Genomic DNA, 18,216 nt, shown 5'->3' with positions numbered 1-18,216 from the left:
TCATGTTTGGGTTTTTGCTGGAACCGAACATTCTCCAGAAATTTAGGATGTAATTTAGTACAGGCTGTCCCCAACTTAAGACTGGGTTCTGTTCCGACAAACAGTTTGTACGTCAAAATGTTCCTACATCAGAATGGGAGGATAATCGCACTGACATTTAGGTGGGGGACACTGGGATGGTCACCCTGCCATACATATAGTAGTTTCTCACAGCAGCTATTGTACAGTTAGTGTAGTGGTTGGGCTTTCGGCCTACTGAAATTTACTTTCGCGTACATTTTGCTTTTTTTATTTTTAATTTTTTTGCTAATTTAATTAAAGACAGTTTTGACTGGCTAGAGAGAGTACCCCATTGATCTTCTCATGCTTGATGTTATGCTCAGTTTGAGTCGAGATGAACACGGTCTAACCATCACATTAATAACACTCCTTGTTGATTTGGTGTGAATCTCTCAGGGATCAGGGAGTTTAGGTACTTGTTTAAATGCAAAAGGTTTATATGCAAAGAAACTTACATAAATCTTCAGAAATGACGTAACACAACAGTACTGTGCTGTGGTCTTCACGTGATCCTCTGCTGCTCTGGTGAGCTTAGGGGTGATTGGTAGAGTATTGAAAGTGCAGGTCTGTTCATTCCCAGATCTTAGCCCAGGGTTGTTCCGGAGCATTAACTTAGCAGTGAGGGAACGTTGTAGATTTGGGCCAGATTCGTGACTCATTGTGTCGAAGCTCCAGGAAAGTGTCAGAGAGTCCAGGACACCAACTCCCCAGCCCAGATCAATCTACACTCCATCCACACCCCCCAAATACACAATGCTTCTTTTTACCAGGTGAATGGTCACATTAGGAGGTGTTTAAACACTTCGCCCAACCACTTCTGGGGGGACAATCACTCCCAGTGCTGGGTTTAATGAGCACTGGGGCCTGCGTTTGTTTTCGTTCTGCCAGCCAATTCATCGGCATCCACACTAGTGCCCCCTATTTGTGCATCAATTACCGGTCTGTAGAGAGGCTGCTTTCAGGTCCTGTGATTCAGGCAGGCCTCCAGTCCTCAATGAAGCCATTGTGAGCCGGGCCTGGCGCCGCCCACTATCTGGACCGATTGTTTATCCCTGTAAATGCATCCCTCTTCCTCCTACCTCCTCCCCCCCCCCCCCCCCCCCCCCACTAAATCCCTGTCCCCACACAGCCAGCGAGAACGTGGTCATCCATCAAGCATTCCAGAGCAAAGTCACGCAGACAGGGTCGCTGGTACCGCCACAGCAGCGTCTGAAGGCGCTGGGACCCAAATCTGCCCTGCTGCTCCAAAGGGCGGCGCAGCCCTGCCCAGCCGGGGAACCAAAGAAGTGCCCGGAAGTCAGTAAGGTGCTGTGTCTTGCAGTAGGAGTTTCAGAGACTGGGGATGCAACGGAGGCTTGTTTAGCAGCTGGGTCAAATGGTTACAGCCCCATCACGTTCGCTACCATTTCATATCATGAAATGTTTGCGACACAGTGGGAGGTCGTTTGACATAACAGGATACTGTGTCAGGTCGCTGCGTGAACAATACAGGATTCCATCTCCGAGCTCGATCTGGCTACTGATGAATTTCATGGCCAAACATTCGGCTTATCTTATCTATAGCTATCAACCTTATCTGTCAGATACCCTGAAATACCCCCAGCTGGAGAGCACGTTTGCAGCCCGGTCTCACCCGGCACGTGGAGGCCTTTGTGGGCGTGTGCACAGACAGCCCCTAGGTGTAGCCAGCCTGACGCTTACAGAGTTACGGGCCATCGCCATTTCCTCATCTGGAGCGTTTGGTCTTCCCGTGAAGCCAGTGCGGAGTTCCAGTGAATCCCTTCATCACTGTACTGGTATTTTTCTGTACACATTGTATTTATTCCAGCAGGCCTTGCACTACAGCACTTTTTTATTCATTTATGAACAACACGTCCCCTTTGTTATGCTGCACTGGGCGCCTGTGGTTAGCACTGGTCTAGAGACCAGGGTTCAGGTTTTGGACTTGGCGCCCTGTCCTGGGTTATTCCCCACCTTGCACCCATTGTTTCCGAGATTGGCTCCGGACCCCCGCAACCCTGCGTAGGACAATAGAAAATGAAAGGATAGATGGATGGACATCCACATTGTATATTTCAATTAGCTTGCATGTGACCATTGTCTTGTCTTTACTATGTATATATTCACTGTATATATGTGAACCACTGACATCTGGAGGTAAAATCCCGCTATGTGTGAACATACTTGGCCAAATAAACTTGATTCTGATCCTGACTGGGATGTGAAGCCCATTACTGACGCTTCTCTCTTTTCTCTTTGCAGCTTTTAAAGAAAAAAGGAGGGGGGGCCTCGTTCTCCTTCCTGCAGCGGTCTGAGAGGGGCGGGCCAGTCACCGTGGCGGCCGAGCTCAGGGTGAGAGCTTGTCTGATGGGTGGGGGGGCTGTCCTCCCAGACACGTGATGACTGAGGCTAGTAGACAAGTGACTGATGTCAAGTGTTTTTGTTCGTGCTGTTTCTGTTTCAGGTCACGTGAAGAGGCCTTTATTGTCATACCTACTATATACAGGGATACAGTCGCACCAAATAACGTCCCCCCCCCCCCCAGGACTACAGTGCCACATACACTAACGGGGGAGGGTTTTCACAATACTTTGCTCTCATTAACGGGTTAATTTTCAACCAGGGTTATAAACGCAACTTTGACACATGCAATTCTGTGTTCTCGGGGCAGCAGTGAGATGGAGGGTCTCACGTGATGCGTGATCTTCCTGCGGGGATTTTGTTTCATGGGACATGGGCCCATACTCTGCCTACTCTGTGTGAGCGCGTCCACTGACCACCAGGAGCCAGATCAAGCAGGCCTGTCTGTGGGAAGGTTCCTGAAAGTCCATAATTACAAGACCCACTTGTATAGTTCTTCGGCTATAAATATCCTCAGGATACATATATACAGTAAATAAGCACAAACAGCAATGAATAAACTCAACCACAGGATGTATTTCTTTAAGGAGTTAACGAGCTTCTTGACTTTCTTGATGTGACTAATTATCATTGACTATTTTCCTTTAAAGATTATTGACGTTTGATGTTGGTTTTCCTAATATAACTCAGCTTCGCAGTCAGTACTGTAAGAACAGCAGTATTGACTAAATGTCTACAATCAATTACACGTCTATCACTATAGACCCAGTGACTGTGTCCCAGTGGTTTCTCAGATTGGGATGGTGACATCATCAGAATATGACAGTGACGTCATCACTGCATTCATAAGTGCTCCATCTGTGTGTCTGTGTTTCTATGCCTTCCTGGATGTCCTGCAGCAACTCTATTTAACTCACGTTTCTTTATATATCTAGTGCGGCAGCTGGTGTTTTATATACTGTCACTGAGAACAGTGTGCTCGGAAGCACGTGTTTCACCATAGTTTGTTTGCTTGCTTTGTTTTTTATTTGCCTCAGAACTCACTCTCTGAGATCATCAGCAAACTGCAGGGATCCACGCCTCATTTTATTCAGTGTGTCAGACCCAACGGCACCAGGCAGCCCAACTCCTTCGACAGCCACCATGTATCTACGCAGCTGCAGTACGTCGGAGTTCTGGACATGGTCCGGACCATCCACTACGGATACCCGGTCCGGTTGCCCTTCGCTAGCTTCCTGACTCGGTGAGCTCCACCTACTACATAGAAAAATGAATCCTCAGCGTTGATCCACACATAAGTACAGTGAGAACAACAGCTGCCAGTCCTGCTAAAGCACACATGGAGTGAGAGCCTTTTGCAGGCTGACTGCATATCAAACTGAACTGCAGTTTATTCTGCTCCTGCATGAGTTGCCAGCTTCTGCTGTCATGGAGGCAGTGCTGAGACTGTCAGCAATTACATGGTCTTCTGTTTGTCTGGTCGGTTGCTATGACCTAAAATGTGGGAACCGACCCAAGACATACCTCAGCGTCTTTGAGGGACCCTCTTCTGGGTGATGTGTCGCTGGGGCGGGTTAGGATACTATCCCATTGACCGGAAGGATGCTGGCTTGAATCCCTGGGTTGACAGAGTGATTCTGCCATTGTGTTCTAGAGTAAGGCCCTTATCCTGAATTGAAGAGCAAATTTCCAGACCATGCTCAGTCCATTGTTGTTTTGGAGGTGAGGCGTCCTATGACCTAAAGCCAGGCTTCCTCTTCATATGTTACAGTATCAGGAAGCAAAACTCACTCATGTAATCTAACAAAAAGCCTTTACAAACTCACTAAGTCCACAGCAATTTTCTCGAAATCGTATCCCATGGACTGAGTGAGTTTTATAAATTTGTTCTTCAGCTGCTCCGGGGACTGGTTGACCCCGCTCTCGCAATTGTGCGTTGCTTTGGATCAAGGCATCTGCTAAATAAATAAATGAATGTAAATGGAACTCACCCCCCCCCCCCCATGGCTCTCCCCCCATTTCTGGAAGAGAGCAGAGGACTCCAAATGTTCCAGAGAAAGTATGGCTGCCTTCTTCTGAATACCCATCGATTCCCATCTGGTGGATCTGAGTTCACCAGGCTGGGTCTTCACACCTCTCCATTCTCCTCATACCTCATCTCCCTCCCAGCAGTAATTAATCTGATAGATGGTGGCTCTTTTGTTAACAATCTAGACCGGTATTTCTCAATCTGGTCCTCGGGGACCCGCAGACAGGTTCACGTTTTTGGTTGCGTGGGTTGGAACAAAAACATGGACCTTCTATGGGTCCCTGGGGACCATGTTGGGAAAGAGCGATGTAGACAGATTATGAAGACAGTCGACAATGAGGCCACGATGTGAAAAGTAAACTTCGCTCATCTCCCCAGCGTGGCGCAAATTCCGCCATGCTAACGTCCCACTAAGCCTCGCGATGGGCCCAGACTTCAGGCTCTCCATTCAGCTCCGGCTCGCTGACGTGAATCATCACCTCTTCTGCAAATCGCCGAAACACCGGCCGTGCCACATACACCTGTATGCTTTAACCGCCTTTCATGGTCACCATATATATTCTGGAGACATCTGTAGTTGAGTTGGGGGCGTGATGGCTGGTCCTGGGATTGATTGAGTGCTGGCTTGGTCACGGAGGCAGACACCCTGGGGGCGGTGACTGAAGATGCTCTCGTAAATTCCTTGCTTTGGGAAATGGGCGGGAGATGAAATCGGAAACAGCTGTCTCTTGCTGATGGAAGCACAGACCCCTCCTCGCCACTTTGTGATGTGGTATGTCAAGTCATTCCTTCATCAACTACTCCCTATATATACGGACATCTTCCACCTCCAGTCTCCTGCCTTGAAATGACACGCAGCAGACAGGATGTTTAAAACGGAGGGATTTATTAGGGAACCAAATGGCTTAGATGGCTGGATATGGGACTGAAAGGCCTGACGGGTCACGTAACTCGTAATGTTTTTGCTCCTGTGGTTCGCTCTGGCCCGGATTTACTCCTGTGTTTACTTTAGCGTGAATAACCTCGTTGTGAAACAAAGCCTTTTTTTTCCTGGGGGTGGTGTAACGCGAAAGAGAGAGTCCCAGAGGTGCCGTTTGGGGAAGCCGGCGTGAGTCATGCACAGGGGTCGCGTGCAGAGTCGCGTGGGGGTGTGTGTGGTCTGCTTTGCATGCGGGCAGGAGGTCGGCCCTTAAATGGAGTGGCTGTACACCTGTGGTTTAAAGAAAAAGGCACCCTTATAATTTTTATTGTAACAAAACAATGACTCCATTCTTTCATATGTTAGGACAGAATCATTTACTTTTGTTCACATCTCTGTTTTTTTTTTATTGTCTATATGCCATATTTTTTTATTTATATGTTGATCTGACCATTCTGCAGAAGGATCTTATTGTTGTTACAAAGAAAATAACATCACGGTGGGTTCACGCACCTACGAAGCATTCATTAGGACATGCTAATTAAAGCAAAGGAAGACAATATTTTAAGCTCAATTTCTACACGACTGTGCATTTGTAATTATGTAATTGCAGTTTAATTACCCACACCACGTATTCTGTCCCGAGCTGTAAGGAGCCGGCTTTGCGTGATGTTCTGCGCTAATCTCAGTGCTATGCCACTACGTAGCGTCACGGAAACGGGACAGCCGATGGTTATTAACGATAAGCACGCAGACGGCTCTACCCTCAGCTTGGCCCTTTTCTCGCCCCCCCCACTGCCATCAGGGCCGCCTGCCTGCCCCCGCTTCATTAAGACCAAGTGCCCCGATCCTCATGGGTCTTCACATATTCACGCTCAGTGCAAGTTTTATCTGGTTTTATAAGCAGCTGGGGGCTACGTGGCGATGTAGTCACGTTTCATTACCATAGTGAGGAGAGAGAAGCCCTCTTTATGAGCATTAAAAGCACAAAGCTCTCTCCTGGCTGATGCTGGCTTTCCGCTACTGCTGTCCAACTGCCCTAAGATGGAATCGTGTGACAGAGGGTCCAAAAAATTCACTAAAATCAGAAAATCCATTAATATTGTTGGGAGAGCAGTTCTCCTAATCACTGCCCTTCACTAGTGTGCGGCATCCCCATAGAAATCATTTAGTATTCTGTACAATATGATATATCGTCACTATCCAATGAAAAGTATGCATCGCCAGTTTTCCGTCTTTACAACGCCGTCAGTGAGTGGTTTAATGTTTTAAATGGACTTATGTGGATTGTTGTCAGTGAGGCAAATATGTCAGTGTCTACAAGATACAAACTAATCTCGTGTTATATTGTGAATTAATGATGACGTTAGGTAGCTAACAATCTAGTTGTTAAAATTAGCGATTTGACGTAATCCATACAAACGACCATCATGAATAGAAATGTTAATTTGTGCAAACATAAAAGCTAGTTAAATGACTTCATAAAACACCTTTTCGTTCGTCATTGACATGTCAGACATTATCAGTAGGCAGAGAATAATGAGTGTACTCCATCTATAGTAAAAAGTCACAAGAAGTAGGCTTACATGGTTTTCATTGGACGTCGATCATATATTTTCTTTGAATGGTGCTAAGGGTTCCAATGAAAAGAGACTGAAAATGCATCACATCATATGCAGACATGCATATTTGAAATATGCATTGATTTTTCCAGAGGACATTTCACAGGCTCGTCAGCATGCAAAGCTTTGTATGAAGAGTGTATATGAATGAATGAATGAATGAATGAATGAATAAATGCCTTTATTGTCACTATAAATATGTATATGCAAGCGCTAAGGAAGGGCAGCTCTTCCCGTAGCCTCCTCCCCGCTCTGGATTATGCCAACAGGCACGTGTCTGAGCTTAATGACCTTAGGTGACACCCAGAGGAGCAGCTGATTACAGGCTCCCTTAACTCTCTGACCTTTGAGTTCCAAATCGTATGAGTCTTGGGTTCGGTGTCAGAGCCTTGTTGTGTCAGCAGTACAGATAACAAGGTATCCTCTGCTCCTTTGCTTACAATCTCCAGAGTCCTGGAACTCACTGCTCGTGCCATTTATACGCTCCCCGTTCGTTTGGCCCCTGGCGAGCAGATGTTTGAATCTGAAGTGCTCACCTGGGAGCAAACGACAAAACATACACCTTCACAAATGTTCTCATTTTTTATTCTCACTGTAGCGCGCCTGCCTGCCTCCATGACGCTCTTTAATCAATGACCTGCTTCCTGTTTCCCTATCCTGACAGATACAAGGATCTGGCAGATGCTATCCTGGGAGACAGGGAGCTGTCCATGGAGGACAAATGCCGCCACATTCTGCAGCACTGCAAGCTGCAGGGATGGCAGGCGAGTGACCCTTCACCTTTTCTCTTAAGGCTCTTTGAGGCTATTTCAGTTGGATCTTAATCTGCAGGTAATGCAGCATACCACAGGATGTAAGATGTCTGCTACTTAAACTGAGGACTTAACAGGGCAGCAGAAGAAAGCTTATGTGTATCTCCCTCCCCTCCAAAGCTTATAGATATTCAGAGGTGGGTGGTTCGGGTCCATAGAGTAAAAGTCCATACCGGGATTTTGTTTCAACCAACCAGTTGAGTACCCTGTGACTGTTATTCTTTATACTCAACTGGTTGGTTGAAACAAAATCCCGGTATGGACTTTTACTCTCTGGACCTGAATTAGCCACCTCTGAAGATATTAAGAGTGGTCCTTCGTATCTGAAACTCAAGGACCATGCCGGAGGGTCAGCTGAATGCTGGATTGGTGCAGGGTTGCATGGTTCACTCTGGCAATTTGATCTCTCCGCGAATTTGGTGATTTCAGCTCGTGAGCTGGATTCCATCCTGAGATTTTTTTTATCCTCCTGCACCTGACCAATAAGCCCTCCGGCCTCGTGAAAAGATTATTTGGGGGAGTAGACCTTCTGTTTCTCATAGTCATAGAAGTGTCCACTTGTCCAGTGCCTGTACCTTTAAGAGCTGGGGTCACATGCACACCCCTCTGCATAGTTATGTCTGGAAGACACACATGGAGCTTGGCTTGCCTGCCGCTCTCGCCATGCATGGCAGCAGTGTTGTTATTGCCAGGAAGCTGGACAGAACCTGATACGGGATGCAGGTCTTGCTGGTGCGTCTGTGTTTGGCACAGGAAGTACTGCTCTGCATCTCTTATTGCTAATGATATGCTTGGACAGAACCAACTAGGACAATTGGGGGAGTAGCCTTGATTAAAATGTTAAAGAGCTGCAATCCCCCGATGAGAAAAGGCACATTTGCGGGGGTGTCCTCTCGCTGTCAGGCGTAGTCTTCTTGCGGGTTGCCACTTGGTGATAACAGCACTCTCGGTGTTATCTTACCAAACAGGAAGGCTTGTTGTGTCGTAGGGAGTGGAGTCACAGTAGCCTACTGGGGTGGTTTCTCTGACAGGAATCCCCCTCCCACCATGACCCCTGGGCTGTTTGGCCAGCGCCAGTCGGTCCTTGCTTTGTTTCCGTGCTGAACGGAGCTGCGAGAGGCCATCCCAGTTTATCACTCTTTTGATGCTGAAAATAAAAAATAAGCAGAAGCTGACACCTGCAGTCGTGTGTCGCGCAGCTCCTTTAACACACAGAAGCTGACAGTCGCAGTCGTGCATCGCGCAGCTCCTTTAACAGAAGCGCCTTTCGGTGCTGAAAGCATGCTTTACCGGTCTTACTGACACCCCCAAGCTCCTGCCATAGTTGCATGTGTATCAGACTCCAAATCAGTGACCCCCCCCACTCGCCCACCTGCCTGATGCCTGAACACATAGCAGCTGCTTCACTAATAAGGAGAACTTCCAAGCCATATGTCTCACCTCCAGCAGGGAAGCTAGCAGTGGAAGGGAAAGCAGTTTCGAACATCAGAGCCCCGCTGTGAGGATAACTTTTCCTCAACTCTAGACCCTTAATCCCCCGCTGGGTCAACAGCCACTCCCCCTCTGTCAAAGCACTGCCCCCTCACCCAACCTCTCCAAAAGGATTATTGAGAATTGAAAGGTCCTGTAGCATAATTCGGGCTTTAGCTTTCAACTAATCTGCTGCCAGTATGACGGAGTGAATAAGATAATCCAGATTAAGGTGGAAAGCGAAGGGAACGAGGAGAGAGGCTACAGAAATGCAAGCCTTTGCCGAGAAAGATTTATTTGGATTATAGATAATAACAATATTACCCAATTTCGGTAAAACATAATAAATTGGTCTTTTTGGCTTGAACACTTTGGAGACAGTAGATTGATTCCAAGGTCAATAGGGCTTTTGTGCCCCATAACCACGGCATTAATGCATGTTCACATGTTGCCGTCGTCCTTCTCACTTAAACTGCTCTCTCCCTGCATGACTCCTCCAGATGGGTCACACCAAAGTGTTCCTGAGGTACTGGCAGGCTGACCATCTCAACGACCGCTGCCATCAGCTCAACAGAAAGGTCATCATCTGTCAGAAAGGTGCGGTCACCTTCGAAATGATTATTTTATGCAAGGTCACTAATGGGAAGCTTCTGGCCGTTTTGGGGAAACCCATTCAACACCAGTGGTACATCACTGGAGAAAGTAGATGTGTTGCAATATTAATTTGCATATTTGTATTTAGGAGTGAGTATGTGTCCATGTGTTATGGGGTCTCTGTGTTTATAGATGCACAATACACAATGTTAGTCAGTACAAAGGCATTTAGACAATAATAGGCAATAATAATAAATAACAGGCAGCAATAAATAGTGACTATTCAAAGAATGTCAGGGAAACATGAAGTGCATAGTATGTCAGATTGGGTTGCACAGCGGAAGAACTGTTCTGTGAAAGTGCCTAAGAATGACATTGTAGGGTCTAATGGCTGAAGGCAGGAATGACTTTATACATGCGATGTGTGTTTGCTGCAGTGGTGCGGGGCTGGTTGGGCAGGAGACATCTTCGACTCATGGTTCGAGCCCGGCAGCAGCAGCGGGAGCATCAGATAGGCGAGGTGGAGAACTTTCTGCAGGGTGTTGAGGACCTGGGCCTACAAGCCTATCACAGCCTGGTCATCCAGAACGCCTCTGATATTGCCCGTCACAATGACCATCGGCGCGGACACCTTAGCTCCGCCCACTTGCCCGAGAGGCCGGAGCCACTGGGGAGGGAGGAGGAGCCACCCAAGAGGTGAGCGGACCCAGAGTGAGGGGGCGGCTGGAGTGGTGGAGCCCATAGTGTGTGTTTGTATAGGGGAGGGGCTCTCAAATAAATGGTCACTGAGGGCATCTGCCTCAGCCTGGACCCTAGGACACAATATCATGTTTGCAGGTTTCACTGCCTGGTGCTGCAATCAGCCAGTAAAAGAGTTGTGCATTAACACAGTATACAGCTAACATTACATGCCACATGGAAAATAAAGTCTTCCCACGGCAGGACTGCGGTGTGTTTGTACATCATTAATGGCAATGCAGCTCATTCTCTCAATAATTGACCGGATGTCCTGTTTTGGGAGGGTTAGGACATTTGGTTAGACATGTTTATCTGATTGCAGCACCTTTCACAGTCAGGGAAACACTCATGGCCCAAGGGCAGCTCCTGGACTGTCATTCTCCTGTCCGCTGCCCTCAGGATGCTTTTTCTGCCATGTCAGTGTCTCCTGGTGAAAGCATCACTCTGTACCTCCTTGGGGTGTTTTCTCTGCTTACCCCCCACCTCACAAAGCCACATGTGTGTCCCGAGCCCATCGGCGTGCCGCTTGGCGCAGTCCTGTGTCCGTCCCTATTTCTCAGTGTTTACACACAAAGCCCATGTTTGGCCCTGCCAAAGAGACAGCTCCTCACTATCCCGCATCGAGGATTAAACTAGGAGGCGCGTCATCTGCATGCTGCAGATAATGCATGTCGTCCTTTTATTGTTTGGTCTATTTAAAACATGCTAATTAGTGGTAGCGCCGCTCCGGACGGGACAGCTGTGAGCTGGTCGGCTTTTGGGAACATAATTGCACACTGGGGTGAAAAGACGAATTACCCACGGAGTTTAACCCTATCCTGTCCCCCGTCTAGGTGGGACATCTGTTAGCTCTGCTCATTCTGCCCCCAGGATAGGAAGGCCCTGATTGGGGTATAGGAGAGGGATGTCAATCACAGCGCAGCAGTAATAAGCATGTCATTGGTCTGTCAGGGTCTGAGGGGCATGATTGGATGTTAGATCAGTTTTCTTCAGCTGCTGAAGATCTTTGCTTTGACCCCACCCCCATAACAACAGATGGTGGTACTAGATAAAGAGAATGAGATTAAATCTCGGGGAGATCCAAGGAATGACTTTGATTAAACAATTAATATTTTAAGTAAGATGTTTGCGTCATTCACGATTTGGTTCAAAGTCATTTGCTAAATGTTACCTGTGGAGTTGAGACACGAGCACATTGATAGTTTCTGTTTCGAAAGATGCACGTGCACGTTTCATTTGAGCAGGGCCCCGGAAAAGGCGGGGAAGGTCACAGATGGCAGCGTCTGTGTGGTGGACCGTCCTCTCAAGCATTTCCGCTCCAGCTCCATGTCCTCCCCCCTGACCACGGACTTGGTACTTTCCACCGGCCTGTTGGTCAAACACCCCTCCCAGCTGCTAGCCGGCACTGAAGAAGGAGGGGTCGGGGGCTGTCTGTCGTCGCCACGGAAACAGCCTCCCCCCAAGCCGAAAAGGGATCCCAACACACGCCTGAGTGCCTCCTACGAAGCCGTCAGCGCCTGTCTCTCCATGGCAGCGAAGGACGCCGAAGCTGATGGTCAGTTCCTGCTGGAGGTCTCCACTGACCTCTAAGCTTCTGTTTACCTGCTTACTTGTTCAAGAGCTTCTGCTCTGGTGTCACCATTTCCCCCAGGACCTGCAGTCTGAGTAAGTCTGACATTTTCTGCTGTGTTCCTCTGTCTCTCTGTAGCTCTGTCAAAGCCACGGCCACATAGTGACGACTACAGCACCATGAAGAAGATCCCACCCCCAAAACCCAAGCGGAGCCCTTACACCAAGCTCACAGGCTCCTACGAGGAGATCTCTGCCACCCGGCCCATGGAGGTCAAGCTGTCCTGCCGTGGGGGACACTGCCTCGGGCCCATCCAGCGAGTGGCGTCTGCCGACGGGCCCCGCGGCAGCGTCCTCAGCCTCTACCGTTCCCAGGAGGATGACGTCTACATGGAGATGGTGGGCCACCCCGGCAACACAAGCCTGGTTGAGGTGGAGAGCCCCGAGCAGGGTGAGGCAGTCTATGAGGAGATGAAGTACTTCCTGCCCGAGGAAGGGGCGCCTCAGTCGGACGCTCTGCTAGTTAAGCTTGAAGGATCCAACCCTCCCCATCCTCTTGAGGGTAAAAGGCTGATGCCAGCAGAGCTCTGCATCTCCCCTGGCCCGGGGGGTTGCCCACCTGGCAAGGATGGCCCCTGCGACATCCCCCCTCCCTTCCCTAACCTGCTGCCCCATCGCCCCCCCTTGTTGGTTTTTCCACCATCTCCGGTCACCTGTTCACCTGCCTCGGACGAGTCGCCCCTGACGCCACTGGAGGTGAAGAAACTTCCGGTGATGGAGCCAGGCCTAGGTTACGGGGGCCAGGGCGAAGCAGGCGGGCCCCTCTCCCCCCAGTACCCCCGGCAGAGAGCTGATTCGACCCCCAGCCTATCAGTCTTTGTGCCTGACAAGTCTACGCCTCCGCTGACGCCACCCCCACCCCCGCCACCTCCTTTCATGCCATCATATAGGACCCCCTCCCACTTCCCCTTCCCCCCCGAGACAGTCGGGCCACACCTGACCCGTGCTGCATCCGTGGCAACCACTGACTACTTCCGGGTCTCCCACAAAAGTGTACACGCCTCAGCCGAAGCCCCCCCCGGCTCCGGGAAACCTCCCCACTCCCCGGTGAAGACGGGCTGGCCAGAGCCACGACGGGCCCACTCCTGCTCATCCTCTCCGCTGCTGTTCAACCCCGTGGGCGTGAGACCCCTAAGCAGCCCGCTGGATGAGCTCACCACACTCTTCAGCTCAGGCCGCAGTCTGCTGCGCAAGTCTGCCGCGGGCAAGAAGATCCGCGAGCTGGGTCAGTGAAACTCCACTACACACACACACACGCGCCCTTAGGCCCTGTACCACACCTCTCCCTGAACACTACAACAGGGGCCATTTTTAAGACTTTTTTTTTTTTTTTTTTATGTGGCAAGCATTAGACAGCTTATAATTCATACAGAGGGATCAATATCATCATTAACCAATGGTTTGTTTTGAATCAGTGAGTGACAGGGGAAGGGGCACTCCATAGGCCAATCAGTTCTCAGCTAGGTCCAGTGCCCCTGTGACCCCGCCCCTGCACACACCCCCTGAACCACGCGGTCCAGAACATTCCGTCACCTGCTGCACAAGACTACCTTTGTAGTTTTTATTTGCGTTCAAGAAAGCATGTTTCGCTTCTGTGTTATTCTGAAATTGGGCGGTGCCATACACCTCATGTACAGTGCCATACACCACATGTACAGTGCCATACACCTCATGTACAGTGCCATACACCTCATGTACAGTGCCATACACCACATGTGCAGTGTGTTTTCACTGTCAGTCAGCGCTGTCAAAAGAGCTCCAGCAGGGACAAGTCCTGTCATTGTCCTTTCACTCGCATGTTTCGGCCTCGTGCCCCATAAAGAGACCAGAGACTCGTCACTGCCGAGTGGCAAATGCAAACATTCGCAGTAAATCTCAGTGTCGTTAAAACCATCGTAACAGCTGCGTCTGCCTGACTCCGCATTGTGAAACTTCTGAAAACCGTAGGGCTTCTGTCATGTTTAAATATAAACTTCAAAGTTTGGCCACTTTCACAGCCTTGGTTTGACTAAAGATAGCATCAGATCTTCAGTATGAGCGAAACCCAGTCATTTCAACAATCAAATGGGTTTGACCCAGAACGCAGCTTGTGATTCTGTTGCTTTATTTATTTGTTTTTTGTGGTTGGTCTGCTTTCGGTGTAGGTGCTGCATCATAGCAGAACACTGGGAAATCCAACATGGAATGCTCTCTCTCTCTTGGGCTGTTATCTCGTTGGTCCTCTTCTTTACCTGGGGAATCTGTGTGCGCTACTCCTTCTCATCAATATCCTTGTGTTGCTTATGTTCAGGGAATTGTTTGTTAATTTCTTGAATGGTGACTTAGTCATGTGACTCAATGTGGTACCACGCCCCAGTCATTCATTCCAGTGTTGTTTGACTGTGTAGGTGGGTATCTTTGTGGCCCCAACATAGTGATCCACGCTTCATTTTCAGATGCCTTCTGGCTATGTTTTAACAACATAACTTTTGGGCAGTGTAACGGGGGTGGGTTTTAGGTGGTTGTTTGTGAGACTGTAAGTCAGTTGCACTTTTAGTGTACTGTGCAGGGTCAGTCTGAAATGCCGATGTCTCCCATTCCACACCGAGGACACCCCTCACACTGCTGGGGGTTATTCTATCTGTCAGCTCTTCATTCTCGCTCTGTTTGAAAGCTTAGAGGATGCTACCACCGCCGGATCAATAATAGATGAGTGGGAGACGGAGGATGAGATGCTGGCGGCTCGGAGCGCGCCCTGATTCTCCAGCTACGGCACCGAGGTCGCCCCTCCCCGCTGTTTATAAATGGAGCATTTGATCTCTGACTTCCGAAGGGCATTGGTAGCAACAGGAAATAGCCGTGCAACTTCCTTTTAACCTCAGTCTCTAGAGAGCTCAGGCATTGTCATCTGCTTCAGGGCTGCTTGGGCAGTGATTATGGGGGCACACATAATTAGGGCTGAATTACCACATTTGCGCCACATTTTCGCTTATTGATATCTTTTCCAATTGAAGCTAACAGGACTCAGAGACCCCTCACAGTGGCTGGTCGCTGTCCTTGTGTTTTCTGAGTAGAAGTGATTGCCCTGATCTGTGACTATGGTACTCTTTGTCCATGCTGGCATATTCGTCTATCAAGCCTAGGACAAAAGAGTAGTAAATGACCAGGGCAAAAATGACAGTATGTAGCCCAGTGTGTCTGGATGCTGCATTAGTCATCAGAAGGTTGCTGGTTCAAATCCCAGAGGTTGGCAAAGTCATTGTACTATTGGGTCCTCAAGCAATGCCCTTAACTCTTAATTGTTACAGGGATTGCATTCACAAAAAAAGAAAGTGTATTGCTTTGGATAAAAGTACACAACATTAAAGCCAATGTTTTGGTGTTCTTTAGGTTTCAACATCAACCAGCCGGACCAAGACAGAGATGATGTGGACACAACCCCACCCTCCCCACAGCTCCAGGACAAGAATGCAAACAATCACGTTGCCCCCATTCCCATCGAGAACGGCAACCGGCTGTCTAGCGGTATGAGCTCTGGGGATTCTCCACATCGCCAAACTCACGCAGGTCTCATATTCAGTGGCCCATTTTGTCTTCAGCCCTGCCTTGCTGTGCCGAGATGAAGTGTGGGCAGATTAAGTGATTGTGTGTGTGCGTGTAAAATTACCATTAACCTTCACTGCCATGTCCTTGGTCCTCTTTCAAGACTGACAGCCAGCAGCCAAGAGGCATGTTCACAGATCTTAAATTTGCAAGAATGTTTCTATGGCAATCACGGGCATGCTTTATAGCACTTCAAAAGGAAAAAGGAGGGGGAGGGGCAGCTAGGCAAGAGGGAAATTTTAGACAGGAAGAGAGAGGAGAGGAACCCTGTGACCCCGGACCACGACCTTAGAGAGGGAAGATAACCTGCATGTCTGTGTGGTCTGTGTAGGGTCCCTGGAGGAGTCACACAGCAAGGCAAACCTGCACAGGCACAGAGACAGCCATCACAGCCAGGTGAGGACCCCATCCTGCCTCTTGGAGACGCTTCTGAAACCTGCTACCCATACTGAACCTTTTTTTTTACCACACTGCTTAGTGGCTCTCATTCTGCAGTACATTATGCCCCCTACATTTTGCAGCAACAGGAACTGCTTCAAAATGCTTCTTGCCTTAATTTTATGGCCACCACACATTCCGGAAAAGCCAACAGCAGTGTGAGATCTCACTGGGTTCCGTACTGTCCTCCTAATCCGGAAGAAACAATATTACATTTAGCAGGCTGGTACAGGCCAGGCAGTTACATTTCCTCAATAGTGATATCAGCTTTTTTTCCCCAGGTCTGGCTGATAAGTCCGTAATCTCATTACTTTAATGGATGAGGAAGCGCTTATCAGTTTAACTAACCTCCATCATGTTAGATTAACTAACCTCCGTCATGTTAGATTAACTAACCCCCGTCATGTTAGATTGACTAAACCACATGAGGGATGAATGAACCTGCATGGAAAGGTGTCTCAGTTCCATCCCAGAATTGTGGCTCCAATTAATAAAAAAAAAATCCTTCTCTCTGTAGAAGCAGTGTTTTATAGATCACTGTAATGCTCCTATTGGTTCCTCCATTACCCATGATTCCTTTGTCGCCGCCCACTTCCATACCGATCTAGTTACAGTGTAGCTCCTACCCAGTTTCCACTTCACCGCCACTTGAGACGATGGCGTATGGACCAAAGGAGCACTTCGACAATAGGGACGCGGGGATAGAGACGCCGAATCTATCCTGTCTGACGGTACCGCGACTGTATAGCTCACTTCCCCTGTGCTTTAAAGGGAAGGTTTCATTCATTATTAAGTTTCCCCATGAATCTTTCAGTAGGATGGATGCCTGCGGCATGGTGGTGCTGCACTGCAACCAGTCTGCTTATAGTCACCGCCAGGCTGCTCCTCTGCTGCTGTCACTCATCGTGTCCCCAATCGTGTCCCCAGCAAGCCCACATATATAAGGAAACGGGGACAGACAGTGCATGCTGCAGTGGCTCATGCAGCCTCACTGCCCTTGCAGATTTCCCAAAGGCTGTACAGTTATATAACCATAATATACTGAACTGTCATTGCTGGGTATAACTGTGTGTTCCTGTGCTGTCTGCCGCGACCTACAGCTGGTTTCCATGTCTTTCTGTGTCGAGTTCCAACTAAGGATAGATGCCTTGTCTTCCTGTCTTGTGCTTCCAGAGGGGTCACCTCAACTTCTCTCCCTTTGGCGCGGGAGCAGCTCTCTAAGAAGTGGGGGGGGGGATCAGGTGTGACCCCCCCCCAGGTTTGGGGAGGGGGTGAGTCTGGTATATCATTTATCTCTGCAGCAATCCATGTGCACGTCGACTTGGTTCCATCCTTACGGGAAACTGCAGTTTGATGTTTGGGCCTGTGTGCGACGTTCCGTCCACGTGAGGCAGAGACAGCTCAAGGGAAACCCCCTTAAGCCAGTGACAAATGCGGGATTTTCCTCATCGCCAAAAAACAAGCCCATGGATGCGATGCAGGATCCCACGGAGGGGGCGGCTAATTGATTTCTGCCTGAGCTGAGATAACCGTATTCATCGTTGGTCGATTTCGCATTTTCTGGATTGAAAATAAAGGATCCTATTATAACAGAACATGCATATAGCCAGTGATAAACAGCTAATATCCATGCAGAAGTATAAAAGGCAAGTTGTTAAGCAAAATCTAATAGCTCATATCACACATGTCATTAATATACTATTACTATACAAGTAAGCTTAAACTGCATTTGAAATACAGCGAAAATGGCATTGATCTATATTCCTGAATGAATATAAGGCCATCATTACTTTCCTCATTTAAATGCTTTTATTCTGGTTCCATTTAATCAGGTTCCATTTTGGTACAAAGTTGCTGAAGGACAGGCCCCCCCCCCAATAGCGGAGATTAAACCCGTTACCCTTTCTATAATGGATCAGGCACAGTGCAGTTCTCAGTAGAGAGAGCTTAAACGGTGTGCAA

The 18,216-nt window shown here is 48.6% G+C and overlaps 1 protein-coding gene across 5 annotated transcripts in view; it reads left to right on the top strand.

The window, feature by feature from the left end:
* The window catches only part of myo16 (myosin XVI), an 83,928-nt gene that overhangs the window by 58,344 nt on the left and 7,368 nt on the right, over positions 1 to 18,216 (top strand). For 2 of the 5 annotated variants that reach the window (XM_049019848.1, XM_049019843.1), the window contains exons 25-34: positions 1,190 to 1,365; positions 2,323 to 2,412; positions 3,459 to 3,664; positions 7,656 to 7,755; positions 9,774 to 9,870; positions 10,305 to 10,563; positions 11,850 to 12,160; positions 12,314 to 13,459; positions 15,604 to 15,738; positions 16,148 to 17,401. In XM_049019848.1, coding sequence (XP_048875805.1) covers positions 1,190 to 1,365; positions 2,323 to 2,412; positions 3,459 to 3,664; positions 7,656 to 7,755; positions 9,774 to 9,870; positions 10,305 to 10,563; positions 11,850 to 12,160; positions 12,314 to 13,459; positions 15,604 to 15,738; positions 16,148 to 16,416 — 2,789 coding nt within the window. In that variant the 3' untranslated portion in view covers positions 16,417 to 17,401. Of the gene's footprint in view, positions 1 to 1,189; positions 1,366 to 2,322; positions 2,413 to 3,458; positions 3,665 to 7,655; positions 7,756 to 9,773; positions 9,871 to 10,304; positions 10,564 to 11,849; positions 12,161 to 12,313; positions 13,460 to 15,603; positions 15,739 to 16,147; positions 17,403 to 17,427; positions 17,526 to 18,216 lie in introns of those variants that run through there. The other 3 variants (XR_007398871.1, XM_049019833.1, XM_049019826.1) reach the window with 3 other exon arrangements.

The sequence above is a fragment of the Brienomyrus brachyistius genome, chromosome 1 (assembly GCF_023856365.1).
Source record: "Brienomyrus brachyistius isolate T26 chromosome 1, BBRACH_0.4, whole genome shotgun sequence".
In the NCBI taxonomy this organism is placed as follows: Eukaryota; Metazoa; Chordata; class Actinopteri; order Osteoglossiformes; family Mormyridae; genus Brienomyrus; species Brienomyrus brachyistius.
This window is presented reverse-complemented; position numbering and strand designations above follow the sequence as displayed.